This window comes from Triturus cristatus, chromosome 9 (assembly GCF_964204655.1).
Source record: "Triturus cristatus chromosome 9, aTriCri1.1, whole genome shotgun sequence".
Classification (NCBI taxonomy): domain Eukaryota; kingdom Metazoa; phylum Chordata; class Amphibia; order Caudata; family Salamandridae; genus Triturus; species Triturus cristatus.
Genome location: NC_140592.1, coordinates 740,234,478 through 740,261,885, shown reverse-complemented (window position 1 = coordinate 740,261,885; position 27,408 = coordinate 740,234,478). Strand labels below are relative to the sequence as shown.

At 50.5% G+C, this 27,408-nt stretch overlaps 1 protein-coding gene across 18 annotated transcripts in view; it reads right to left on the bottom strand.

Annotated features, from left to right (window-relative positions):
* Positions 1–27,408, bottom strand: part of MARK2 (microtubule affinity regulating kinase 2) — a 662,301-nt gene that overhangs the window by 195,945 nt on the left and 438,948 nt on the right. For all 18 annotated transcript variants that reach the window (XM_085625997.1, XM_085625990.1, XM_085625993.1 and 15 more), the window contains exons 11-13: positions 26,117–26,229; positions 25,835–25,970; positions 25,392–25,570 (exon numbers count right to left, since the gene is read on the bottom strand). In XM_085625997.1, coding sequence (XP_085482123.1) covers positions 25,392–25,570; positions 25,835–25,970; positions 26,117–26,229 — 428 coding nt within the window. The remainder of the gene's footprint in view (positions 1–25,391; positions 25,571–25,834; positions 25,971–26,116; positions 26,230–27,408) is intronic.

Below are 27,408 nucleotides of genomic sequence, written 5' to 3'. Positions count from 1 at the left end.
CGGCCAAAGTGGCCATCTCTCCGGACTTGGCTGTCCAGGCAATAGTGCTTGGCGAACATGTGCAGTGAAGCCCACGTCGCCGCCCGACAGATGTCCTGCAAGGGGACTCCCCGTCCCAGGGCAGTTGTCGCCGCTGTGGCCCGAGCGGAATGGGCTCGCAGCCCAACAGGAGGGACCTTTTTCGCCAAAGAATAGCAGAGTTTAATACACAACACGACCCATCGCGAGATGGTCAGCTTGTGAACAGCTTTACCCTTCTTCACACCTACATATCCAACAAAAATTTGGTCGTCCATCCGGAACTGTTTTGTGCGGTCAAAATAAAATGACAGCGCACGTTTTGGGTCCAGACGGTGGAGCCTCTCTTCATCTTTTGAAGGATGCGGAAAGAAGGTGGGCAGGGTGACAGATTGCCCGATGTGAAAGGAAGTCACGACTTTAGGAAGGAAAGAAGGACGGGTCCGGAGGACAACCTTATCCGGATGAACCGAAAGGAAGGGAGGCTCAGCTGACAGAGCCTGGAGCTCACTCACCCGCCTAGCGGAGGTGATGGCCACCAGGAAGTCAGTTTTCAGAGTCAGTAGACAAAGTGGACAGTTGTAAAGGGGCTCAAGGGGAGCGCACATCAGAAAAGTAAGAACAAGGTTCAAGTCCCACTGAGGCATTACGAATGGAACAGGAGGGAACATATGAGTCATGCCCTTGAGAAAACGGGAGACAACAGGGGACTTGAAAAGAGAAGGCTGATCAGGAAGCCTTAAGAAAGCAGAGATTGCAGCAAGATAACCTTTCAAGGTGCCCAGAGCAGAGCCCTGCTGGGCCAGAGAAAGAAGAAAGAGGAGAACCTCAGAAAGAGGTGCAGAAAGGGGATCCACAGCCTTTGCTGTGCACCATGCCACAAATTTGTTCCACCGGCAGGCGTATACAGTCTTTGTGGAGGGCCGCCTGGCCGCCAGAATGACATCACAGACTTCAGGAGGCAAGTCAAATGGCATCAACTGCCGCCGCTCAATCTCCACGCATGGAGGTGGAGGCTGGACAGGTTCGGGTGGAGGCTGGACAGGTTCGGGTGGAGGCTGGACAGGTTCGGGTGGAGGACCGTCCCCTGCTGCTGCGACAGAAGGTCCTCCTGAAGAGGCAGTCGTATCGGGGGATCGATGGACATACTGAGTAGCTCGGGATACCAGTACCTTTGTGCCCAATCCGGAGCCACCAAGATGACTCGCGATGAAAAGCGTCTCCGAGCGAGTGCCGCCTTGGAAATTCCAACGCGCAGAACTGCTGACATTGCGCGTTCTCTTCGGGGGCGAATAGATCTAACCAAGGCTCTCCCCAGTGCAGAAAGAGACCTTGCGCCACGTCCGAGTTCAGACACCATTCGTGATCCATCATGCACCGGCGGCTGAGTTTGTCTGCTCTGGCGTTCAGAGAGCCCGCCAGATGTTGAACCACCAGGGTGATACCCTGATGTTCCAGCCATGTCCAGAGGCGCAGAGCCTCCTAACAAAGGGTCCATGACCCCACCCCGCCCCGTTTGTTGCAATACCACATGGCGGTGGTGTTGTCCGTGAACACCTGCACGACACTTCCCCGGACAGAGGGAAGGAAGGCTTTCAGTGCAAGTCGGATCGCCCTCAGCTCCAAGAGGTTGATATGGAGCCGAGTCTCCGCTGGAGACCAGAGTCCTCTGATTTCCGCCTCTCCAATATGGCCCCCCCCATCCCAGGAGGGACGCATCCGTCACTACGACATACTCCGGTTGGGGTAGGGCGAGGGATCTGCCGCTGACCCAATCGCGATTCGTGAGCCACCACTGCAGCTGGTTCGCAGTGCCCTCCGAGATCAGGACATGGTCGGACAGGTTGCCTTGATGCTGGGCCCACAAAAAACTTCAGGTCCCACTGCAGAGCCCGCATCCGCCACCTGGCGTGAGGTACCAACAGGATGCAGGAGGCCATCAGCCCCAGAAGCCGCAGCACCAACCTGACCGAAACCCAGGACAGAGGCCGGAAGATGGAAATCAGGGCCTGAATGTCCCGGACCCGCTGTTCCGGCGGATAGACCCGCAACTGCGCCGAATCGAGAACCGCTCCAATGAAAAGGAGCTTCTGGGAGGGACTCAGGTGCAACTTCGGCACATTGATGGAGAACACCAGCGAGTGCAGGAGGTCGGCCGTAGTCTGGAGGTGGGAGACTACTTGCTGGGGCGAGCCCGCCGTCAAAAGCCAGTCGTCGAGATAGGGGAAGACTGGAACCCCTGATCTGCGCAGATGAGCTGCGACCACCACCATCACTTTCGTGAACACCCGAGGGGCACTGGTGAGGCCGAAGGGGAGCACAGTGAACTGAAAGTGCTCCTGACCCACCGTGAACCGCCGGTGGGCCGGCAGGACGGGGATGTGGAAATAAGCGTCCTGCAAGTCCAACGCTACCATCCAGTCTCCAGGGTCTAGGGCAGCCAGAACCTGAGCTAAAGTTAGCATCTTGAACCGGTCCTTCCGGAGGAAGGCGTTGATGCTCCTGAGGTCCAAGATCGGGCGTAGGCCCCCTTTGCCCTTCTTGGGAACCAGAAAGTAGTGGGAATAACAACCACGACTTACTTCTGGACCAGGAATGCGCTCGACGGCCTCTTTGGCCAAGAGGGCCGAAACTTCCTGTCGTAGAAGATGCAAATGATCCCCCGACATACGGTGGTTCAGCGGTGGCATGGCTGGAGGGGTCGTCTCGAAGGGGAGGGAGTAGCCCCTTCGGACGATTTGCAGCACCCACCTGTCCGACGTAATGGAGCGCCAGTGGAGCAGGTGATGGCGAACTCTGCCGCCCACTGGCGTTGAATGGGCCTGAAAGCTCGGACTAGGAGGGCTTTGATGCAGATGCTGCCGGGGTGGATGTGGACTGACCGGCACGTTGACCTCCAGTACCGCCTCGGCGGAATCCGCGACCGCGTGTAGGTTGGTTCTGCGGGCGGTGGCTGAGCGGACGTGAGGAGGCGCCCCTTCCTTGGCCACGAAAGGGACGAAAGGCGGAAGGATGCGGCCGCGGGCCGAAAGACCCAAGGACTTGGCCGTGGCCCGGGAGTCCTTGAACCGAGCCAGCGCACTGTCCGCCTTCTCACCAAAAAGGTGAGTGCCATCAAAGGGCATGTCCATGAGGGAACTCTGGACATCTCCCGAAAATGACATGGACCTCAGCCAGGCGTGACTCCGAAGCGCCACCGTGGTGGAAATCGCCCGACCCAGCGAGTCCGTGGTGTCAAGTCCACACCGTATGGCATGCCGTGCTGCATCTCGACCGTCAGCAAGTGCTTGAGTGAGTCGTGTCCGGGCCTCCGCCGGGCACAAGGGCGGCACGTCCTCCACCGCATCACACAGAGAGTGGGAATAACGGTCCAAAAGGCAGCCCCAAACTCAGGGACGAGAACAGTTTCTTGCCAAACTGTTCCAACCTCTTGGATTCCCGATCCGGAGGAGCGGGCGGGAAGGAGGATTGGGTGGTTGAGGCCTGGATAACCAGACTCTCGGGGGTGGGGTGTTGGGAGAGGAAACTGGGGTCACCCGGAGCAGGGCGGTGGCGCCGGGCAACGTTCCGGTCCACAGGAGGGACTGTGGAGGGCTTGGACCAAGTGCCCTGCAGAACGTCAATGAGGGCCTCATTAAACTGCAGCAGAGGCTCAGTGGAGCTTGCGGTCGGTTGAAGGACCTCTGTGAGGACGTTAGTCCTCACGGCCACAGCAGGCAACTCGAGCCCTAGGGCTTCGGCCGCCTTGCGCAGCACTACTGAGAAGGCAGCACCCTCCTCCGAGGCCACAGTCGGAGGAGAGATTAAACCAGCGTCCAGGGAGGTATCCAGACCGCTGGCATCCCCCAATTCCTCTGCCCAGTCCTGAGAAAGTTGGGCCTGAGCGGCCATAGGGTCTTCAGACCCCTCCCAGTCACCCTCGTCATCCGATTCCCGATGAACAGGAGGAATGATCGGAGCAGGGCAGTAGATGAAGCGTTTACCAATCGGCGCCGGCAGCGGCGCCATGCCGGCGTCGGGCCCGGACCGGGGAACAACGTCGTCCGGGGATGGCGTCGGAGGTGGAACCGGTGTCGGCGCCGGAGGCGTTGTGGGGTCAACCGGCGCCGACCGAGATCCAGGCCTGGATCCCTTGGGGACCTGCGGCATAGGGGCCGGAGCCGCCAGCACACGAGGTCGCCCAGTCGAACCTGCGGGGCCCGAAGGCACGCCTACTGGCGTCGACGGCGGAGCCAGGCCCCTCATGGCCAAGAGGAACGCACTGACTTCCGCCGGAGTCGCGTCAGTCCCAGGGACCGGCGGGTATGGGGTCGGACGCGGCTCCTTCGGCTCCGATGGAGCCGCGGGGGTGGGACCACTCTGACCCTCGGCTGAGTCGCGCGACCGGCGAGGGGAGTCCGAAGAGCGATGTAGTCTCTTGGACTTCTTGGAGTGCTTCGACTTACCCGAAGACCCCGACGAGCGAGGACGATGGCTGCGGCTCCGCTATCGGTCCTTGGACCTCCTCCTGGACCGGGACCGAGAGCGGCGCGGAGCAGAGTGCCGAAGCTCGAGAAGCTTACAGGACCGCTCCCGCCTAGCTTTCGATGTCAAGGCCTGGCAATCGAGGCACGACTCCGCGTCATGGTCGGCCCCCAGGCAATAAAGGCACCGGTGATGGTGATCCGTCACCGACATCAGGCGATGACAGGCGTCACAGGCTTTGAAACCAGGCATCGTACCGGCACCAGAGTCGAGTCGATAGACCAAAAAGAGTCAAAAAAGTTAGTCAAAAAATGACTAGGGGTAAGCTGTTCCCGGATCGGCGCTTACTGGCGCGGAAAAAAGAAGAACTGACGTCAGCGCGCAAGGGCGGCGTCTAAGTACTCAGACAACGTCATTCCGGCGCACGACGCCGACGACAGACGCGGAGCCGCAGACGACGCCTAGCGACGCGCAAGGGGTATTGCTACAAAAATCTTTTCGGATCTAGTCTGACGCCTGGGGATATTCTAAGGTGAGGAATCTAACTAACGTGTTTCTTTTAGATATCTATTCTTAACACGACTGTCCATGCCTGAAGCGCAAAGCCATGAAAGACGCTGACCACAGGTGCATCAAATTTAGGGCTCTTTAGGGGAGTCTCTATCCCTAAAAATCAGTTCGCAGGTTAGATGGGAAGGGCGGTAAGGAATCTCCAACTAGAAAATTTCTCTACCAGATACATAGTTAACGAAGGTAAGTAACTTGCTCATCTGATAGAGACTTCTAGTGGTAGATTCCTTACCTTAGAACAGATATCCCAGTAATACCAACCCAGGAGGAGAGTCTGTAAATTAAGATCACACGGGGATGTCCTGGAGGACAGAACAGGCAAACCACCCATCCCTCCGCATTTGGCTGTCCAGGCAGTAGTGTCTGGTAAACGTGTATGGGGAGGCCCACGTTGCCACCTGAGAGCTATCCAGGACTGGGACTCCGCGTGCCAACGCAGTGGTTGCCACCGTTGCTCTAGTAAAGTGTGCACATAACCCCGGAGGTGGTTCCTTCTTTGCCAGTGCGTAGCACAATTTAATGCAAAGGACAACCCATCGAGAGATGGTCCCTTTCTGCACTGCCTGACCTTTCTTAGCCCCCACATAAGCAATGAAGTGTTGATCGTCTATCCGAAGTCTTCGTATGATCAAGATAGAAAGACAACACAGGTTTTGAGTCCAGGCGGTGGAGTCTGTACTTTTCCTTGGAGGGATGAGGGGGCGGGTAAAAGGTGGGAAGGGTAATGGATTGTCCCACATGAAAGGTGTGAACAATTTAGGAAGAAACAAAGCTTTTGTTCGAAGCACAACTTTATCTGGATGAACAGACAGATAGGGAGGCTTGGACGATACAGCCTGGAGCTCGCTAACTCTGCAAGCAGAGTTGATGGCAATTACGAAAGCAGTCTTAAGGGTTTGTGCCGGAGTCAGGGACACGGTCGGCATGGGGAGTGTCGCCGCCTGGATTGACGTCAGGAAAGGTAGATGTGGAATGATCCACTGGGGCCCTCCAGAGCCGCTTGCACTGAAGGCCTGAGAGCCCCAAACGACTCTGTAGGGCCGAAAGGCACACCAGCAAAGCTGGACTGCCCAAAGACGAGGTGAGAGAGTCCTCATAAAGCTGGTGCAATTGGGCAGGAGATGCTTCGGCTCCCAGATAAGCTCCGAGGACAAAGGACTATAGCAATGAAGCTCTGTGTCCAGCGTCACCCGACGGATAGGATGAAGTCGGAGCATGCCTATGCTTCGACTGCTTGTGCTTAACTGGACATCCCGAAGATTTTGAATGGGAAGAGGAGTGCGGGCTCCGTGACCGTTCTCTGAGCTTCTTCTCCAACAAAAACGGAAGTGACGTGGAGCCGAGCATCGGGCCTCCAACAGCTTTCGGGACTGCTCCCACAAAGCTTTTGTATTCACGGTCTGGCACTTTGAGCACGACTTCGGGTCATGGTCGCGCTCGGAGTATCATAGGCACCGAGGTGCGGATCAGTCACAGACACCATCCGATGAAAGGATCCGCAGGGCTTGAATCTGGCCCTATGCTGGGACATCTCGACGTACCAGGAGTCCAAGTCTCAGAGAAAAACTACGCTAAAAGTCAAAAAAAGGTTAGCCAAAAATCAGCTAAGGGGTAGCTCTCTCTAGAGCTGCACTTAAGATGGCGCAAAAAAAGAATGAACTGACGTCAGTGCACCCGGGTGGCGTGTACGCAAGTCCCGCAATATTTCCGGTGCGCAGGACGTCAACGACGAACGCGGAGCCGACGGACGCCACCTACTGACGCGCAGGGGCTCTTCTAATGAAAAATCTCTGGATCCAGACTGACGCCTGGGGAAAAGGTAAGGAATCTACAAATAGAAGTTTCTAGCAGATCTTGAGGGCAGTCGTCGACCAGCTCAAGCCAAACTGGTAAGATAGCAGACCCATTTGGTGTCAACACCAAGAGTTTAGATCTCTTTACTGGAGACATTCAGGCTAGGTGGCACCTCTGCTCTAGCGGGGAAGCCAGAAAGGTTCAAGGGTTAGGATGCCTCGAGGCCACTTCTCCAACAGACCCTGTTTTTTCAGGTGGACGTCCCACAGCGTCACTATAAGCCATATTGCCTCTCCTAGCAGATTTAAGAAAGCCACTCCTAGCGATGCCCCTAACTGTGCTGCACTCTCTAGACAACAGACCCCTCAGAGGCCACTCTGAGGGGTCTGTTTGTGTTCTGGCAAATCATGTTCCTCAGCCCCACTTTCCAGATAGTCTGCAGACCTATCCAGCTCCTCAGAGGAGTCGTCCTCCTCCCTGGTCAAAGCATCATCCTTCAGTATAAGCAGACGGATCGCCATGGGAGGTTCCTCCTGTCTCCACTCCGGTTTATGGTGGGCTTCAGTCCAGCCCTGGCTCTGCTGTCAGGGTGAGCTGCTTCCAGCCTGACTTGCTCCATGTCTCCAGCCAAGCCCACACCTTCTCAGGCTAGTCACAAACGTAAGTCTTTCCCTGTGCTATCACTTTCAGTCGCACCAGGAATAACTGCATACAATGAAGATCTAGTGCCCCCAGTTCTGTTTCACCTCCATGTAGGATTTACCTTGCAATTGGAGTTTCCTGGTGTAGTCAGGATAGACTGCTATAATGTGGTTTTCAAAACAGCACTGCGGCACAGGCCTAGCCCCCACAAGCATTCGGTCCATGTAATGTAGAATACAAACTATCAGGGCCCTCTGAGGTGAAGTAAGGGCTCTGTGGGGTTGCATCACCATGAAAAGTGAAGATAATCCCTCTGGGCACAACTCTGCCTGTATCCAATTCACCAGGAAAGAACCTTCATCTGTGCCCTCAGCCCGCTCCGGGGACCACTGGAATCGGCGATTGTTGCAGCGGGAGCGGTTCTCTGTGTCCTTTGCTGCGTCTTCCACGATTTTCACTGCCTTGGTTACCTTTGCCATTTGGGTATTTCAGACAGACTTCCATTTGAAGGTCGGAAAGTGCACTTTTCACTGCCTGGACTCCATCTCCCACTTTGTGTAGGTCCGCCTGCAGCAAGTTAACCTCAATAGAAACAGCTTCAATTTTCCCTTCCAGGGCAGTGTGAGATCCATGAATTGCGGCCAGTAACTCCGCTCTGGAGTGCTCCTCACTGCGCCACTCTGGTCCAGGCATCCTCTGGGATCAGTTTGCCTGGTGATTCGGAGGTGGGGTGGGGAGTGAATGTATATTGAATAATGGCTTTGCTCTGGGAGGTTTGGGCACCATGTCCTTGCCCATCCTGTCGATCAGTCACCACACTCAAGGACCCCCATTGATCAGGCAGGGGGGTATGGGGGAGCGGGGAACATTCAAAGCCATGGGGTGGCCCTGTACCCTCAGCAGGATTCAGCAGGCAGCAGACACCGGCCGATTGCTTCAATATAAGGGGAAGCGCCTTTATTCTTCATGTGTCCCCCAGTGCCACTGGGCCCTTAATCTCCGAGCCCCAGTCAAGCAAGCAGAGGCTAACAGCTCCCCCTTAAATTGATAGGCTGTGCACACTGGCCAGGTAGAGGGGCTCTCCTGTAGTCTCTGCTCAGACCCTCCAATCCACAACAGAGGGGCAGCAGCCACAGTCCATTCAGAAGCCACAAAACAATCCCCACCGCCCCTACCTCTCGGGGTCAGCATTAGGTCTCCTACTCTACTGGCGGCTGAGGTCAGTTGTGGGCAGCAGGCATTCCAACATACTAGGCTGCCAACTAGGGGCCTCTCGTAGTCTGATGTCTGTCTAGAGGAATCACCATAGCGCAGGGCACCACCCAGCCCTGTCCCCGTGGCAGAAGCTGTCTCCTTGCGCAGGGGGCAGGTGCGGCAGGCAGCCCAGTCCAGCAGTCGTCATCACCATTGCGGCCATTTGCAGTCTCCCTCCAGGCCGTGTTTCAGACCGCGATGGACCTCGCTCAGAGCCTTGTGCTATTGCCACAGTCCCCACTGCGTGCACCAGCAAGGCAGGTGCAGTCAAGCAGATGCCGCTGCAGCCTCCGGAAGGGCACGCATTCCGAATCTCCAGTGGGAGGCTGCTCAGCCAAGATGTCCACCGGCTCCCCACCGCCGGTAAGGCTCCACTAGGACCTCGGATCTCCTCTGCCTTGATGTCAGGCCACGGGCAAGCAGATAAGCCTCAGGCTTGGAAGCTGCCAAAATTACTACAACAGGCGCTTGTGCAGGTCCAGGATCAGGAAGTATTAATCCAGGACCGTCGGAGCTAAGACTAATTACCTCTAACTAGTCATCTCGCCAAGCCTCCCCCTCCCCCCCCCCCCTCTTTGGTAAATATATTCTTAAGACGCAAGAGGGGGCAGCACTTATACTGAAAGGCAGTTTATGATGCTGGTAGCTCTAGCTTCCCACCATGAAATGAGGTACATTTGGTCTTCATGGAAGATGGACACATGAATATAGGCATCCAAAAGATGAACTGAACAAGCCAGTTGATTTAGACAACTATCTGCACCAGAGTCAAAGTCAATTCGTTTAGGAGAAGGAACTGGCTTGGATCACTGAATTGTAAACCGTATCACAGCGCTTTCCTTTTTCCTGCACAGCTAAATAGTGAAAGTAACATCTCTGCCCCGTTTCAGGGAGCTGAACAATATGGATTCTAAAACGAAATGCCTCATTTCCTCTTGCAAAGATTTACGGGACGCTAACTGGGGCAGAGATGTCAGGATCGAGTTGGCTGTGGTAGCTCAAGAGGATATTCAACTTTGATTGCTGAGAGGAACCAGGCATCAATGTTTATTTGGGTCCCATAGTGGCACTGAAGAGAAAACCAACCCCGAAGGAGTACAGAGGACCAATAGGAATTCCACAGTTCAAGGCACTTAGCTTTAGGTAAGTCACTAGTATTCCATTGTGTCAGTTGAGGCTGCAAACAGCAGGTTTATTCTTCCCTCATAAATGTATCTTCAGTTACCCGATTGTTCATTCCTTTTAGTCGACCTGAAGTCTGAAGGCAAATGCCATGACTCCCAGAGCATGCAAGACCAGAGTTCATGTTTCCCAGAACCAGTGCTGGCGAGTTCCTGGGACATCAGAAGTTTCTGGACTGCAGCTTCCTTACCCAAGTTGAGCATAAATGTATGCTCTACCGAGTATAATCCAGGTGGTAAAGAAGTGTACTAGTCAACCCTGTCTCACAGAATGGAAGATGTGTAGCACACCATGTTGGCCTTGGCATTGGATTTTCTGGATTTTGACTATTTCGTGCTGCTGGTGTCCAGACACCTGCCTCTTTGTCCATGCAGAATGCCGCAGCTTTACCATTCAGCGAGGTAATCAACACCACCAATGATTGTGCTGCGACATTCTCACAGACATATACTGGAGACTCGTGGGGTGAAGGGTTGTCACTTGTCAAATGACCTTTGTATTGAAGACTTAAAAGGCTTCTAGCAAATCTTTTGATCATGCTTCAGAACCTGTGAGTCAATGGAAAGGGCTGGCTTAGATTGTGGAGATGCTGCAACCACAAAGCACAGATTGCTTCTGGAGGCTCTAGGGTTTGACTGGATAGCACTTTAAACCCTTCACTGTAACACCATAGTAGGGCTTGGCAAGATTCAGGCTACTCAAGGTCACAGCTACTGTTTTTGGATTGGTAGCCAGTTCCCCGATCACACTTTCTTGCAAGGAAGAATCCTTATAGATTGCTGCACAAGGGATTCAACAATACCAAAAACCCAGTGTTTACCCAGCATGGCAGTCATACCCATTTAGCAAGCAGCCCTGTCTGTATAATCAAAGCAAACCTTTCAGGTTGATTTGATTCAACCAGGTCCTAACCCATCAAGTCAGAGAATAACCCATGTCGGGCAGCTAACAATCTTAAGCTTTACCAGTTACCAAAGGCATTGACATGTAGGCCTAATAGGCAGGTGGCATTAGCCATGTGGAGAGCAAGGTTCCAGCGGGTAAGATTTTGCAACCCAAAGAGTTAACCTTTTTGGATTCCCTCGCCAGGAAGCAAATTGGTTCTGTTTTGAAGCTGGCATATGAAACACCAGGCTCTCCAGTGACTCGTGGTAGGACAAAAAGTAAGGGTCACCTGGAGCAGTCCTATGTTGCCTGGCCTGTGGACTGTTGGACCTGAAAAAAAGTTTTTTTCCACACAGCCATTATGGGATTTAGGAGAGCCAAAGTAAAGGGGAGAAAGGCTCAGAGTTCATGAGGAGTGTAATATTTCCGTTAGAATGTTAGACTTCATTTCCACAGAAGGCAAATGCAGTTCTAAGGAATCCGTCGCCTTCCAAAGGACCCTAGTAAAAGACTAGACTTCCTCTAAAGCAGGATTAAAGGGATAGGAAACAGCCTCTTCCAGTGAAAGGTCCAGAGAGCTGACATTTTGAATGTCCAAATAAATGACTGCAATGCATTGCATGAGTAATGATCTGCCCCAGAGTAGTAGCCCCAGAGTAGTAGCCCCCTCAGTGCTGTCATAGTCTGCCTGCAACAACAGCAATCTGAAACTGAATTCAAACAGCATCTCATCGAAGCATGTTTTGGAGAGTTTCTCACATTATCCTTAAAATGTGGCTTGCGCTTCTACTTCGCCACACAGATAATACTCTCCCCTATACAATCCACAGCCACCCCTAAAGTTGGTTCCTGGACAGCAGAATTAACTACCTTGAAAAGGGTGCCAAAGGGCCCAAAAGTACAGGGGCATTATGGTCTGTGGAAGAGCAGCGCCGGAGCTGCCAAAGTCACTCTGATTTCCTCATTTTAGCCATGGGGAAGGGGAGACTGAAGTCAATGAAGAGTCTTGCTTTGAGACTGAGTGGTCATGGAAATAGGACCGCTCCCTCAAGGAAGAATAATTTACTTTGCCAGATGAAGTACATTTGGAGGTCTTCCTATGGGCTTTAGCCAAAAATAACTGTCTCCTGTTCCCTTATGGTGCTTTCAGTAGATGAGGGCACAAGAAAAAAAGGCTGCAACATCATTCCACAACCCAAGACTTCACATACAGTGGGGGTCTGAAGGAACGCGTTACTTACCTGTAACTGCGGTTATCCAGTATTGGTATCTTTCATAGATTCACATGCCTGAATCATTCCCCGTCGTCGGGAATGGGAGTCACCGGTAAATAACAAAGTAATGTCCAGAAGACATAAGACAGTCATAGGCCTCAGAGGCCTTAGCTTAGTAAGCTATCCACGTCCTTATGTAAAAAGGACCAAATTTTGGCCAGAGCCAATCAGCTAACACCACCCTCTAGAACCTTCCTGGTAGGAGCTCTAGTCCCTCAGATTTTCGTGAGCACAGTGCTAAGCAGCTGTATACTGAGAGATCCGAGAGAGCCCTTCCAGGGGAGGCGGGTGGGTTGCATGTGAATCTATGAAAGATACCAATACTGGATAACCGCAGTTACAGGTAAGTAACGCGTTCCTTATCCAGTATTAGGGTATCTTTCATAGATTCACATGCCTGAATCAGAGTAGCAAGCAGTGAATAAAGCACATTTCGAAAGATATGGATAACATACAGGTATTAGATAACCACATCTATCCGAGATAAACAACAGTGCTACCGTAAAGCAATGAATAAGTAAAGCATACATTATAGTGCGAAATGTGCATAAACTGAGGATGGTGGGATGAAAGAAAGGGCTCACCTCTATTTAAAAAGATGACGTAGTACCGCTTGACCCACTGACGCATCCTTCATGATCTCCGCATCCAGGCAGTAATGCTTGGTGAAGGTATGCAGCGTCTTCCATGTGGCCGCTCTACAAATGTCCACAATGGGCACCCCAGCAAAAAGAGCCATGGAAGTAGACATGGCCCTTGTGGAGTGGGCACGGACCGTTGTTCTCAACGGACGTCCTGCCTGTTGGTGACAGAAAGAAATGGCCGAAGAAATCCAGCGGGAAATGCTCTGTTTTGTGAGCGGAAGCCCTCGTCGAGGTCTGCTGTAGGCTATGAATAGCTGATTTGATTTTCGAAAAGATTTCGTTCTGTCAATGTAAAATTTCAAGCAACGTTGAATGTCTAGTGAATGTAGAGTTCGTTCCGCCACTGTTTGTGGATTTGGGAAGAATGATTGTAAAACAATAGGTTCGTTGAGGTGGAAGTGAGATGGAACCTTGGGGATGAAAGCTGGATTTGTGCGGAGAAGGACTCTATCCTTTTTGAATTGCAGGAATGGGTCCTGGATAGAGAATGCTTGGAGCTCTCCCACTCGCCTTGCCGAGGTAAGAGCTAGTAGAAGTGCCACCTTCCAGGAAACAAATTTAAGGTCAGCTCTGTGGATGGGCTCAAACGGGTGCTTCATTAGTTGAGCTAGAACTATGTTAAGGTGCCAGGCCGGTGGAACAGGCTTTACTGGAGGGAATGTGCGAAACAGTCCTTTCATGAATTGCTTTATGAGTCTATGAGACCATAAAGAGGGGCCGGAAGAAGATCTTCTGAAACGTGAGATTGCAGCTAGGTGAACTTTAATGGAGGCATGAGCAAGACCAGATTCTGCTAGATGTAGAAGGTAGGGTAAGACTTGTCCTGGGGTGGAAGAGAAAGGATGCAACTTATTCGTCTTACACCAGATACAGAATCTTTTCCACTTGAGTGAATAGGTCTTGTTGGTACTATCTGCTCGAGCCCGAGCTAGAATTCGCCTGCAGTCTGGAGGAATGTCTAGGCCCCGAAACTCTCTGAACTCAGGAGCCAAGCTGATAACCTGAGAGAGGCTAGATCCGGATGTTGAATCTGCTGATCGCTGAGCGTCAGAAGAGATGGAAACGTTTTCAGCCTGATCGGAGGTTCCTGGGAGAGGAGGTGAAGTTCCGAGAACCAGTGTTGGCGTGGCCAAGCTGGGGCTACCAATATCAAAGTGCAAGGCTCCGCCTTCATCTTCCGTAGTACCCTGGGGATCAGGGGAAATGGCGGAAAGGCGTATGCAAAGACGTTGCACCATGCTATCGAAAAGGCATTCCCCAGGGATCCTGGTTGGGGATGCCAGCTTGCAAAGTATTGGCATTTGGCGTTGCGTTGGGTGGCGAATAGGTCCAGCTGAGGTGTGCCCCATTGGGCGAAGATATTGTTGAGGACCTGCTGATCCAGCTCCCACTCGTGGCACGCTGCCTGCCTCCTGCTTAGATAATCTGCCAACACATTGTGGGTGCCTGGAACATAATCTGCTCGGAGAGAGATGTTGTGGCGGAGCAGCCAGTTCCAGATTTTCTGCGATTCGCGCGAAAGTGTCAGTGAACGAGTCCCTCCCTGCTTGTTCAGGTAGTGCATTGTCGTGGTGTTGTCTGTCCGGACAAGCACTACTGAGTTCTTTATCCTCGGGAGGAAAGCCACTAGAGCTAGGTAGACTGCTCGGAGCTCTAAAAGGTTGATATGAAGCATTTTTTCCGAAAGGGACCACTTTCCGCTTATCTGTAGCTCCTGAAGGAAAGCTCCCCAGCCTTCTAAGGAAGCGTCCGTGGTGATTATATGAGGAGTAGCAGGAAGCAAGAAAGGCAAGCCTTGCGAAAGGTTCTTGGGGCAAACCCACCATTGCAGAGCCTGTTTGATCGCCGGGGTTACTTGGATGACGTCGTCGAAAGACCCTGTACACTGGATCCACTGGTTCGACAGAGCCTCTTGTAGGGGTCGCATCCGCAAGCGGCAATGTGGGATTAAAAGAATGCAGGAGGACATCATCCCGAGGAGGGATTTGAAGAGGCGCACCGACAGTGTCTTTCTTGTCATTACCTGGAGTGCCAGAGATTGAAGTTTGTCCTGGCGTTCCTGTGACGGGAATGCTTTCCTGTGGATGGTGTCTAGTGTGGCTCCCAAAAATTGCATGCATTGGGATGGTTGCAGGACAGATTTGTCGTGGTTGAGAGTGAGCCCCAGTGACTCGAAGAGTGTCAGACAAGCGTTGGAAGAACTTATCACGCCTTCTTGTGATGGGGACTTGATAAGCCAGTCGTCTAAATACGGGAAGACTTGGTGGTGGAACCGGCGTAGGTACGCCGCCACTGGTGCTAGGCATTTGGTGAAAATGCGTGGCGCCGATTTGAGCCCAAATGGCAGAACCCGAAACTGGTAATGCCTGCCCGCCACCATGAAACGCAGGAACTTCTTGTGGTTGCGGTGTATTGGGACATGAAAATATGTGTCTTGAAGGTCCACCGACACCATGTAGTCGTTTGCGTTGAGTAAATGCAAAACCTCCTGTATGGTAATCATTCGAAACGACTGTTTTTTCAGAAATTTGTTGAGATTTCTGAGGTCCAATATGGGTCTCCATTTCTTCTCTTTCTTTCGGATGAGAAAGAAATGGGAGTAGAACCCTCTCCCTCGTTGGCTGAGAGGAACTTTTTCTATAGCTCCCTTTAGGAGCATAATCTTTATTTCTTGGAGTAATGGGCGTAGGTTTTTGTGAGCCCTCTGGCGGGGAGGAGTTTGAGGAGGAATTTGTGTGAATTCCAGGGAATGGCCGAATTGTATTAATTGAAGGACCCATCGGTCCGTAGTTATCGTTTGCCAATTTTTGAGAAAATGGGAGATTTTTCCGCCAATCTTGTAGGGTGGAGACAAGTTTGAGCCCGGCTGCATCTGGAAGTCATTGCCGCCGCGCGGCACCTTTTTGTCTTCCTCCTCTGTTACGAAAGGAAGTTTTGTGGTAAGACGACTGTTGTCGCTGCTGAGATTGTGGACGGTACTGCTGGGAAGAGGAGAAAGAGGAACGCTGTTGAAAGTCTCCTCTGGAGGAAGTCTGGCCTCTTCCTCTTGACCCACGAAAGGAAGGGTTCCGAGATTGCAGAGACCCCAGGGCTCTGGCAGTATCTGTATCTTTTTTGATACCTTGCAATGCCTCGTCAATAAGAGAACCGAATAGAAACTGGCCATCATAAGGCATGTCCAGGACTTTTGTCTGGACCTCCGGCCTGAAAGAAGTTGCCTTGAGCCAACCCTGGCGCCGGAGAGCAGCCGCACCAGCCAGCTGTCTAAAGCCTGTGGAAGCAATATCCATTGCACAGTCTATCAGTTCCGTGGCAGATCGCTCACCCTCCAACAGAATCTTCTTTGCCTCTTCTTTTGAGTCAGAAGGCAAATCCGCTAGATATGGGGCAATGTCCGCCCACATTTGTCGGTTGTACCGTCCCAATAGTGCAGTAGCGTTGGAGGCACGCACTGTCAAGGCTGACATGGAGGAGAAACGTTTCCCTATGTTATCCATACGTCGCCCTTCTTTATCCGGCGGAGCTGTCAACAGCGCAGCTGGGTTGTTTGACCTCCTCTGCGCAGCCTGAGTGATAACCGAGTCCGGCTTTGGATGGCCTGTAAGACAAACCGGAGCAGTGTCCGGAGCTTTATACTTCTTGTCCAGGCGTGGTAGAACCGGTGGCATTGATGAAGGGTTCTGCATTATCTTTATGCCCTGGTCCCAAATATAATCTATTATCGGAATTGCCCGGACGGTCTTCTTGAAGGGTTCCTTAAAGTCATATAAGAAACAGTCCTGTTGATGCGAAGGCATCGGGATCTGGAAGCGCTGGGCCGCCCTTTCAATGATGTTGTGGAAACCGCCGATGTCGTCGGGCGGTGAGTCGGCTGTGGTAGGGACAGGCGAAACAGGAGCCGGAAGGATGTAATCGTCCCATTCATCTTGTTGGGATTGGACGTCCTGGAGTTCTCCTTCCTCAGGTTCCTCCTCCTCCTCCTCCTCCTCCTCGTCGTCCGTGGCGGGCCGAGGCGGAGGTGCCGTCCTCTCCAAACGCAGTGGAGGTGGTCGTGGCCGTGTAGCCTCCTCCTTGGAAGGCCCCGCAGGCATCGGTGGAGGTGCCGGAGTCGGAAAACGCTGCTTATAGTCCGTTATTAAGAGCTGAAGGTCTGTGACCAAGGTTGCCGGTAGACACACCATGGAAGGTGGAGGCGGCATGTATTCTCGATGAGGAACCTCCTCATAATCCTGGGGATTGTCTTCGTAATCCGAGACATCCTGGTACTTCACATGGAGTTGTGATGGACTAGTCGCCGCAGGAAAGAGACTAGCGTCGTCCGAATCCTCCTCTTCAAAGAGGCGAGTGGGAGGCAAGGTTGAGACCTTACTGGGCGAAGTGAGGGCCGGAGTCAATGCACGCTTGGTTATTTGTACATGCACAAATGTACTCTGGTCGTCCGTGTCCATACTCCTCAAGGGGCTCGATGGTATAGCTGTAACCGACGTTACAGGTATCAATTCCGTCGACGGGATCGTCGTCGGGGTCGTCGTCAACGACGAGGATGATGAAGACGGTCTCCTCGTCGACGATGACGTCGACGATGACGTCGACGACGGCGTCGTCGGTGATATCGTCGACGGTGTCTTCGTCGTCGACGGTGTCTTCGTCGACGACGGTGTCTTCGTCGTTGATAGCTTCGTCGACGATGTTGCCGTCGACGATGATGAAGCTCTCGTCGGCGGTGTCGTCGTCGTCGACCCTCCCGTCGACAGCTTACTCGACGACGCCTTTTTTATGGCTAACGTCGACGGGATTGACTTGCCTGCCGTCGACGATGGAGTTGTCGTCGTCGAGGACATGGAATGGGATGTCATCGTCGATAGAGTCGTCGTCGACGATGTAACTGAAATCGCTGTCGAAGGAGATTTTCTCGTCGACGCTACTGTCGACATTGTTGTCGTCGACGAGGTGGCAATAGGCTTTCTGAAGGTGTGGGGCATCACCTTAGGAGACGAGCTCCCTGGAACAGGCGAATCCTGGACCTCTGAAGACTTTTTCTGCGTCTTCTTTTGAGGTGGCTGCGACGAAGGGCCCGGCGATGCCACCCTTGGTCTTTTAGATGAGGAGTGAGACGCAACTGAAGAACTCTCACTCTCCTCAGAGGCCACATCCTCCTTGTCCTTTAGCCTTTGCAGCCAGATTAAAAGGCGCCCCTCTCGGTCTTTCAAGGTCTTAGATGAGAAAGTCCGACATACCTTGCAGTCCTTAGAACTGTGACTGGGATAGAGACAATACAAGCAGTCCTTGTGTTGGTCGTCGATATGTAGCCTCTTTTTTCCACAAGAGGCGCAGGGCCTGAATAAACCCTTCTTAGGTGTATCAGCCATGCTGAAAATCCAGAATGTTGAGAAGAAATGCTGTCAAATCCAAAGAAATGAGCAGAGCTCAGTGGAGACTCCCTTAGCACGACGTGCGGTAGAAAATCTGAGGGACTAGAGCTCCTACCAGGAAGGTTCTAGAGGGTGGTGTTAGCTGATTGGCTCTGGCCAAAATTTGGTCCTTTTTACATAAGGACGTGGATAGCTTACTAAGCTAAGGCCTCTGAGGCCTATGACTGTCTTATGTCTTCTGGACATTACTTTGTTATTTACCGGTGACTCCCATTCCCGACGACGGGGAATGATTCAGGCATGTGAATCTATGAAAGATACCCTAATACTGGATAAAGGGGCATAATCTTGTGGCACAATCTACTAGGCTTAAAGCATGACCTTTGACCTATTTGCTTCTTGAACAGCTGAGGAATTTGTCGGTGAAACATGGAGCACAACTTGGACTATGAGGCATAGATAAACAGGAAGGAATGCGTTACTTACCTGTAACTGCGGTTATCCAGTATTGGTATCTTTCATAGATTCACATGCCTGAATCATTCCCCGTCGTCGGGATGGGAGTCCCCGGTACATAAATAAAGTAATGTCTCACTAGACATATAGAGTACTAGGCCAAAGGCCTCACCTTAGTAACATATCCACGTCCTTTTGTAAAAAAAAAGGACCAAAATTAAGAGGAACAAATCAGCTATCACCACCCTCTAGAACCTTCCTAGAAGGGGCTCTAGTCCCTCAGATTTTCGTAAACACAGTGCTAAGTAGTTGTATCACTGAGAGACCCCAAGAGAGTCCTTCCAGGGGAGGTGGGTGGGTTGCATGTGAATCTATGAAAGATACCAATACTGGATAATCGCAGTTACAGGTAAGTAATGCATTCCTTATCCAGTATTAGGGTATCTTTCATAGATTCACATGATCAAAGTAGTAAGCAATGATAAGCACATTTCGAAAGGTACAGTATATATGAATTCACCAGATGACATATCAACGTGAAAATAGAAAGCACCACAAGCAATGAAATAGCATAGGAATAAAACACAATAGAGAAATGTGCGTATAGAAGAAAGGATCGTGGGATGAAAGGAAGGGCTCACCTCTAATGAAATAGATGACGGAGCACCGCTTGACCCACTGCAGCATCTTTCATGAGTTCCGTATCCAGGCAGCAATGCTTGGTAAATGTATGCGGCGTCTTCCATGTTGCCGCTCTGCAAATGTCCACAATGGGCACACGTGCAAAAAGTGCCATTGAAGTAGAGACTGCCCTCGTGGAATGGGCTCGAACTGTGGAGAGCAGGGGCTGCCCCGCTTGCTAGTGACAAAAAGTAATAGCTGCGGAGATCCAGCGAGAGATACTTTGTTTAGTGAGTGGGAGACCTTTCCTAGGTCGACTGTAAGCCACAAAGAGTTGGTTGGATTTGCGGAATGTCTTTGTTTTGTCAATGTAGAATTTCAGGCAGCGTTTAAGATCCAAAGAATGTTGAGTCTTTTCTGCCACTGTTTGAGTATTTGGAAAGAAGGATCACAACACTAGACTCATTGAGATGGAAGTGTGACGGAACCTTAGGGATAAACTTCGAATTCGTGCATAGTATAACCCTGTCGTGTTTGAATTGAAGGAAAGGGTGTTGAATTGAAAAAGCATGAAGTTCACTGACTCGCCTCGCCGAGGTAAGGGCTAGAAGGAGCGCTGTTTTCCAGGAGAGATACTTAAGATCAGCTTTGTGTATTGGCTCAAAAGGGTGTTTCATAAGCTGAGCCAGAACCGTGTTGAGTTGCCATGAAGGAGGTAAAGTCTTTACCGGAGGGAATGTTCTAAACAGGCCTTTAAGGAATTGTTTGATTAACGGATGAGACCACAGAGAAGACCCTGCAAATGTTCTCCTGAAACGGGCTACTGCCGCCAGATGGACTTTAATGGAGGCATGAGCGAGACCAGAGTTTGCCAGATGAAGAAGGTAAGGCAGTATTTGCTCTGGAGAGGATGAAAGAGGGTGTATTTTGTTGGACTTGCACCAGATACAGAACCTCTTCCATTTTAAGGAATATGTTTTGTTAGTACTATCTGCCAGAGCCCATGCCAGAACTGCTCTACAGTCCGGAGGTATGTCTAGACCCTGGAACTCTCTGAACTCAGGAGCCAAGTTGATAATCTGAGAGATGCTGGACTTGTTGGTTGTTCATAGTGAGAAGAGAGGGAAACGGTTTCAACCGGATTGGTGGTTCCAGGGAGAGAAGGTGAAGCTCCGTGAACCAGTGTTGGCGTGGCCAAGCTGGAGCTATCAGGAAGAGCGTGCAAGGTTCCGCTTTCAATTTCCTGAGAACTCTGGGAATCAGGGGAATTGGTGGAAAAGCGTATGCAAAGACGTTGCACCATGCGATCGAAAACGCATTCCCTGGAGATCCTTTCTGGGGATGCCAGCTTGCGAAGTGTTGGCATTTGGCGTTCTGCTTGGTAGCGAAGAGGTCCAGAAGAGGGGTGCCCCATTGAGAAAATATGTGGTTGAGAGTCCGCTGATTCAACTCCCTTTCGTGACATGCTGTCTGTTGTCTGCTCAAAGAGTCGGCCAGAACGTTGTGTGTTCCTGGAACATACTCTGCTCGAAGAGAAATGTTGTGAAGTAGCAACCAGTTCCAGTTTTTTTGCGATTCATGAGAGAGTGTTAGAGAACGAGTCCCTCCCTGCTTGTTTAAATAGTGCATTGTCATGGTGTTGTCGGTCCGTACAAGCACTAGAGAATTCCTGATTCGTGGTAGGAATGCCAGAAGAGCGAGATAAACCGCTCCTAGCTCTAGGAGATTTATGTTGAGTTTCCTTTCGGAAAGGGACCATTTCCCACTGATCTGGAGTTCTTGGGGGAAAGCTCCCCAACCTTCCAGGGACGCATCCATTGTGATGGTATGTGGAGAAGCAGGAAGCAAGAAAGGCAAGCCTTGAGAAAGGTTCTGAGGGCAAATCCACCACCGTAGAGCCTTTATCATCTGAGGGGTCACCTGGATGACATCGTCGAATGACCCCGTACATTGGACCCATTGAGCTGAAAGCGCTTCTTGAAGAGGACGCATGTGAAGGCGACAGTGTGGAACTAGTAGAATGCAGGAAGACATCATCCCGAGCAGGGATTTGTAAAGGCGCACAGTAAGAGACTTTTTGGATCGTATGCGAAGCGCCAAGGAAAGAAGCTTGTCTTTTCGCTCTTGGGAGGGAAACGCTTTCTTCTGGAGCGTGTCGAGAATAGCACCCAGGAAAGTTATACGCTGGGAAGGCTGAAGGACAGACTTGTCCTGATTGAGTGTAAGCCCCAAACAATCGAAAAGCCTTAGACAGGCATCGGAAGACCTGGACGCGCCTTCTAGAAAGGGTGCTTTGACGAGCCAGTCGTCCAGATATGGAAAGACCCGATGGTGGTGTTGTCGGAGATATGCGGCCACCAGAGAAAGGCATTTTGTAAAAATGCGTGGCGCCGATTTGAGTCCGAACGGCAGGACACGGAATTGGTAATGCCTGCCCGCAACTGCGGATGTCAGAAATTTTTTGTGGTTGCAGTGGATCAGGATGTGAAAGTAGGTGTCCTGAAGGTCTAAAGACACCATGTAGTCGTTAGCATTGTGGAGCTGTAGCACCTCCTGGATGGTAACTATACGAAACGACTGTTTTTTCAAGAATTTGTTTAGATTTCTCAAGTCTAATATCGGTCTCCATTTTTTCTCCTTATTGCATATTAGGAAAAATTGGGAGTAAAATCCCTTTCCCCTTTGACGTGGAGGAACTCTTTCTATAGCTCCCTTCTGGAGCATAAGTGAAACTTCCAGGAGCAGAGCACGCAAATGTTTGTGAAGCATAGGTCGGGAGGGGTTTGGGGAGGAATTTGAATGAATTCTAGTGAATGTCCGAATTGAACTAGTTGCAGGACCCAACGATCCGTTATTTGCTTCCAATTTTTGAGAAAGTGGGAAATTCTTCCTCCAACCTTGGAGGGCAGAGATGAGTTGAAGACAGGCAGTAGTGGGAAGTCATTGTCGCCAAGCAGCGTCTTTCTGTCGACCTCCTTTGCCACGAAAGGAAGACTTAGTGTAGGTGGATTGCTGTTGACGTTGCTGGTATTGTGGCTGATAATGCTGAGTGGAAGAAAAGGAAGATCGGTGTTGGTAATCACCTCTAGCAGATGTTTGACCTCTTCCCCTTGAGCCACAAAAAGATGGGTTCTTGAATTGGAGGGTACCCAAAGCCCTAGCCGTGTCGGTATCCTTTTTTTATACCCTGCAGAGCTTCATCGATGTGTGTTCCAAAGAGAAGATGACCATCGTAGGGCATGTCCAAAATTTTTGTTTGTACCTCCGGTCGGAACGAAGTCGCCTTTAACCAACCCTGGCGCCGTAGGACAGCTGCGCCAGCCAGTTGGCGAAATCCAGTAGAGGCGATATCCATCGCACAGTCTATGATCTCGGATGCAGATCGTTCGTCCTCCAACAAGATCTTTTTTGCTTCTTCCTGTGAGTCATCTGGCAAGGCCGCAAGATATGGAGCAATATCTGCCCACATCTGCCTGTTATATCGTCCTAACAGTGCCAAAGAATTGGATGCACGCACTGTTAATGCGGACATGGACGAGAAACGCTTGCTGATATTATCAAGCCGTCTACCCTCTTTGTCTGGGGGAGCGGTCAGCAGAGCGGAAGGATTTTTTGATTTCCACTGAGCAGCTTGTGTGATTACTGAGTCTGGTTTAGGATGGCCGGTTAGGCAAGCTGGAGCAGTATCTGGAGCCCTGTATTTCTTATCCAGACGAGGTAATACTGGAGGTACAGAGGAAGGGTTCTGCATTATCTTAACACCCTGATCCCATATGTAATCTATAATAGGGATAGATCTGACGGATTTCTTAAAAGTTTTTTTAAAATCATAGAGGAAGCAATCCTGCTGGTGGGAAGGCATAGGTATTTGAAAACGCTGTGCCGCTCTTTCCACTATGATGTGAAATCCCCCAATGTCCTCAGGAGGCGAGTCAGCTGGAGCGGGCACAAGGGAAGCTGGACAGGAGACTACAAAATCGTCCCACACATCACAAGTAGATTGGGAATCTTGAAGTTCCCCTGCCTCATGTTGATCCTCCTCCTAATCGTCTGTAAAAAGCGGAGGTGGTGATGTGACTGGCTCAGACTTCAAACTTAATGGTGGAGGCCGTGGTCTTAGCGTTGGAGACCCAATTGGAGGCTGAGACGTTGCAGAAGTGGGAAACCTCTGCTTATAGTCCGAAATAAGGAATTGCAGGCTAGAAACTAGAGATGCCGGTAAACAAACCATGGGAGGTGGAGGCAGATGGTATTCTTCAGGTGAAACTGCCCGATCTTCCTGCACTTGATCCTCATAGTCTGAACTGTCCTGGTACTTAACATTAAGTTGAGATGGGCTTGTCGCCGTTCGAAACATACTGCCATCATGAGAATCTTCTTCCTCCAAAAGATGTGCTGGAGGCAAGAGTTGGACCCTACTAGGTGAAGTCCGGGCCGGCATCAGCGTATGTTTTGTGATTTTCAGATGTTCGTACATACTTTTTAGGTTCGAATCCGCTGTCGTCTACGGTATAGTCGTCGACGGTGAAGCATTGACTGGTACTGTGGTAGATTGAGGTTCCATCAGAGCCGTTGTCGTCGTTGGTTTCGTCGACAGAGCCGTCATTGACGGGATCCTCGTCGACGAGGAAGTGGATGTCGACAGGACAGTCTTCGTCGACGGTGTCATTGTCGACACAGTCGTCGGCGAGCGTAGCGTCGACAGCAATTTGGACGTCGATGAGGTCTTCTTTATCTTCAGCGTCGACGAGACAGACCTACCGGCCGTAAATGATGGAGTCGTCGTCGACGACGACGTGGATAATGACAGACGCGACAGAGGTTGAAACTGTAGTCGTCGACGACGAGGTCACACTCAATGCCATAGATGGAGATTTCCTCGTCGTCGAAGCCACCATCGACGAGGTAGTCGTCGACGGGGTGGAAGAAGGCTTTTTGAAGGCGTGAAGAATCTCCTGAGAAGAAACCTTCGCTGGAAGAGCCTTAGGAGGGACCTCTGAAGACGTTTTATGCGCCTTCATTTGAGGTGGCTGCGACGAAGGGCCTGGAGAAGCCACCCTTGGTCTTTTCTGAGAGGACTGCGAAGATATTGAAGAGCCCTCACTTTCCTCAGAAGACAGTACTGGATCTTTGTCTTTAAGCCTCTGCAGCCAAATTAAGAGGCGTCCCTCACGATCTTTGAGGGTCTTGGAGGAAAAGGTACGACATACCTTACGGTCCTTTGAGGAGTTATTCGGATAAAGGCAGTAGAGACAGTCCTTGTTTTGATCGTCCACATGAAGTCTCTTTTTGCCACAGGAAGCACAAGACCTAAAAAGGCTTTTCTTAGGAGTATCTGCCATGAAGAACTGGAGAACTTCACCCCGAAGTTGGAATATTGAAGTAAGCAGCACTGGAAAGCCAAAAACAAGGAATGCCTAGAAGAGCTCAGAGGAGACTCCCTTAGCACGACGTGCGGTAGAAAATCTGAGGGACTAGAGCTCTTTCCAGGAAGGTTCTAGAGGGTGGTGATAGCTGATTGGTTCCTCTCCAAAGTTTGGTCCTTTTTTACAAAAGGACGTGGATATGTTCCTAAGGTGAGGCCCTTGGCCTATTACTCTATATGTCTAGTGAGACATTACTTTATGTACCAGGGACTCCCATCCCGACGACGGGGAATGATTCAGGCATGTGAATCTATGAAAGATACCCTAATACTGGATAACTAACACCTGTGTACCTTTTGGAGCCTAATATACCCCAAGGGTGACCCTAGGAGGCAGAGTTGCTACAGGAGCCACATAGCAGCGCTTGTTAGTGCTGGAGAGTCAATACTGGAAAAAGGTCATCAGAACCAGTCTGAAGCCTAGGAGGAGTATTCATAAGGGGAAGAAACTGCAGGAAGAATTAAACATCAGAAGCAACCAACAAAAGATTTGGCATATTCAGAGTTTATAAAGTAGTAAGGGGTCTGCAAGGGATTGTGGTGTCAGGCAAACTTACTACATTTGAAAGAGATCCCCCGAAGTAAAACACAAGGAAAATGCAGTCACAGAAAAACAACCTTGGATTTGAGATTTTTGGGGCAGTTTCTTGATGCGATGAATGGAGCATACTGGAAAAGCAATACACAGAATAACTGCACATGTGAAAGACTTCCTAGCAGATTCCAATCTTCCCGTGCTGTGTAAGCATCTTATGACTCCAGGTAACCATATGTAAATTTAAGGACTAACCGTGGAGGGGGTAGGAGTAGTTCGTTTTCGCTCTAAGCCAGAGAGTGGACTTGCTGGTACTTTAACAGTGCTACTGGACTTCCGCCCTGACTCCCTCTCTTCATCAGGACGTTTATTCTCAGCGTTGTTCGTCTGTGTCTTCTTGGAGTAAGAATTGGAGGTGGGGATAGATGGACCAGCTATGAAGAAAGAAGTGATTGAAGAAAATTGATGATAAATAGCAAACAGCACACAAAAGGAAATATTGTGGGGGGGGGGGGGAGAAGGGCACAGGCAATGAACATTCATGCAATTTGATATGGTTTTAAAATGGACACAGTTTCTCTGGGGAAGTGGGGATTGACGCGAGGCAGGAGATGGAATATATACATTTGGACATAAGGGGTCTAAACTAATAGTCTAGCAAAAACGGTAGGACAATAAGAAAGTATAAACAGACTCACTCTGGTCACTGAACCGCCTTGGCTTGGGGTTGGCAGATGCACAGCGCTGTACCTTGTTTGAGGGAGAAGGAACTGCTGTGCTATTCGTAAGGTCTGGTGCAGGCCTTGGCTTTAAGGTAACATTCTCATTGTCAAGCTGGAAAAGACATTCAGATTTTATAAAGGATATTGTGATGCAATTCTTCAATGTGTATTTGTGTGTGTATATGATACGAACGTTGACAGCATCCTACAGGAACCAGGCGTGCATGGATGGTCATGAATCTTGAACAGATTTCTTACCTCAGAAGTCTTGTATCCTAGCAGCAGGTAAGTGGACATGACTTCATTGTACTTCTGGCTGATCAGAGAATCCTGGATTTCCTCACGTGTGTACCCCATTGTGACCATTAACTCTGCAGAAAAGTACAACAAGAGAATAGAGCTGAAAACAGATACGAAATGGGCATAAACATTTTCACAGGAATTCTCAGGATACATCCAAGATTCTTACAAAAAAGAAAGTAAACTACTTTTACCTACCCATGAATATCACATTTTACACAGGATGTCACTCTTTAAATTGACGTGTCTTGAAGTGTTGGGGACTTGCTGTCGTAGTTGAATAAATTACTTCCCTTTTGTAACGCTCTTTCTGGTGGGTAGCCTACCCACAGATTCCTCACCTAACGAATCTTGCCAAGTCTCAGACTAGATTTGAAAACTCCTGCAAAGGCTACTGCATGCCAGCAATGTAGCACCATCAGCCTCCGTTGAGATTCCATTTCTCCCTCCAGACAGGACAAAGAATCACATACAGGTACCATGCATGCGAGATGAAGTCTAATCTCACTCTTTACCAGGACTTAGGAAACAAAACATGGCTGACAAGATTGAGCTTGTAATAGTAGTGTGTAAAAACTAAGTTGGAACCTTATTATTCCCAAACGCCCATTCCACAATGTTGATGCAGGCAGGTGATGAGCAATCTTCAGTTAGGTAAAGTATACATCAGAAAGGGCATTACCAAAGGTAAAGTAACATGTTTCTAGCTGATACTTATAACTGCAGATTCCTCACTGTGAATAAGTACCAAAGCAAGGCCCACTCTTAGGAGGTGAGTCAGAGTAGTGGACTTGCTCCAGGAAGTCCTGAGAAGGTAAAATGATTCTCCCTGTGGACTAAACCCATTGCAACAGTGGTTGGTAAATATATAGAGAGATGCCCACACTAAATCAGCCCAAGCTTGGGCCACAGTGGCAGCTTTTCAACCATGGGAGACTGAGCCCTACAGCCCTCAGAAGGATCCTTTTTGGCTAAGGCATAACATAATTTGATGCAGAGGACAACCCACCATGGGAGCATCAGTTTCTGGACTATATTTGCACAGACATGCAGTTTTGCTGATACAGCTATACTGCTCACGAATGATAATGTGTGAAAAGCTGGTTTTAGTGAACATTTATCATTTGTGCATCACCATGAAAAGCATGTTGATTTGTTTTGATCCTATTCAAATCTAGGATTCCATCACACTTCAGAATTACAAAAAATGTGCTTCATTTTCAATGGCTGATTGCGTACAGTTCATTTAC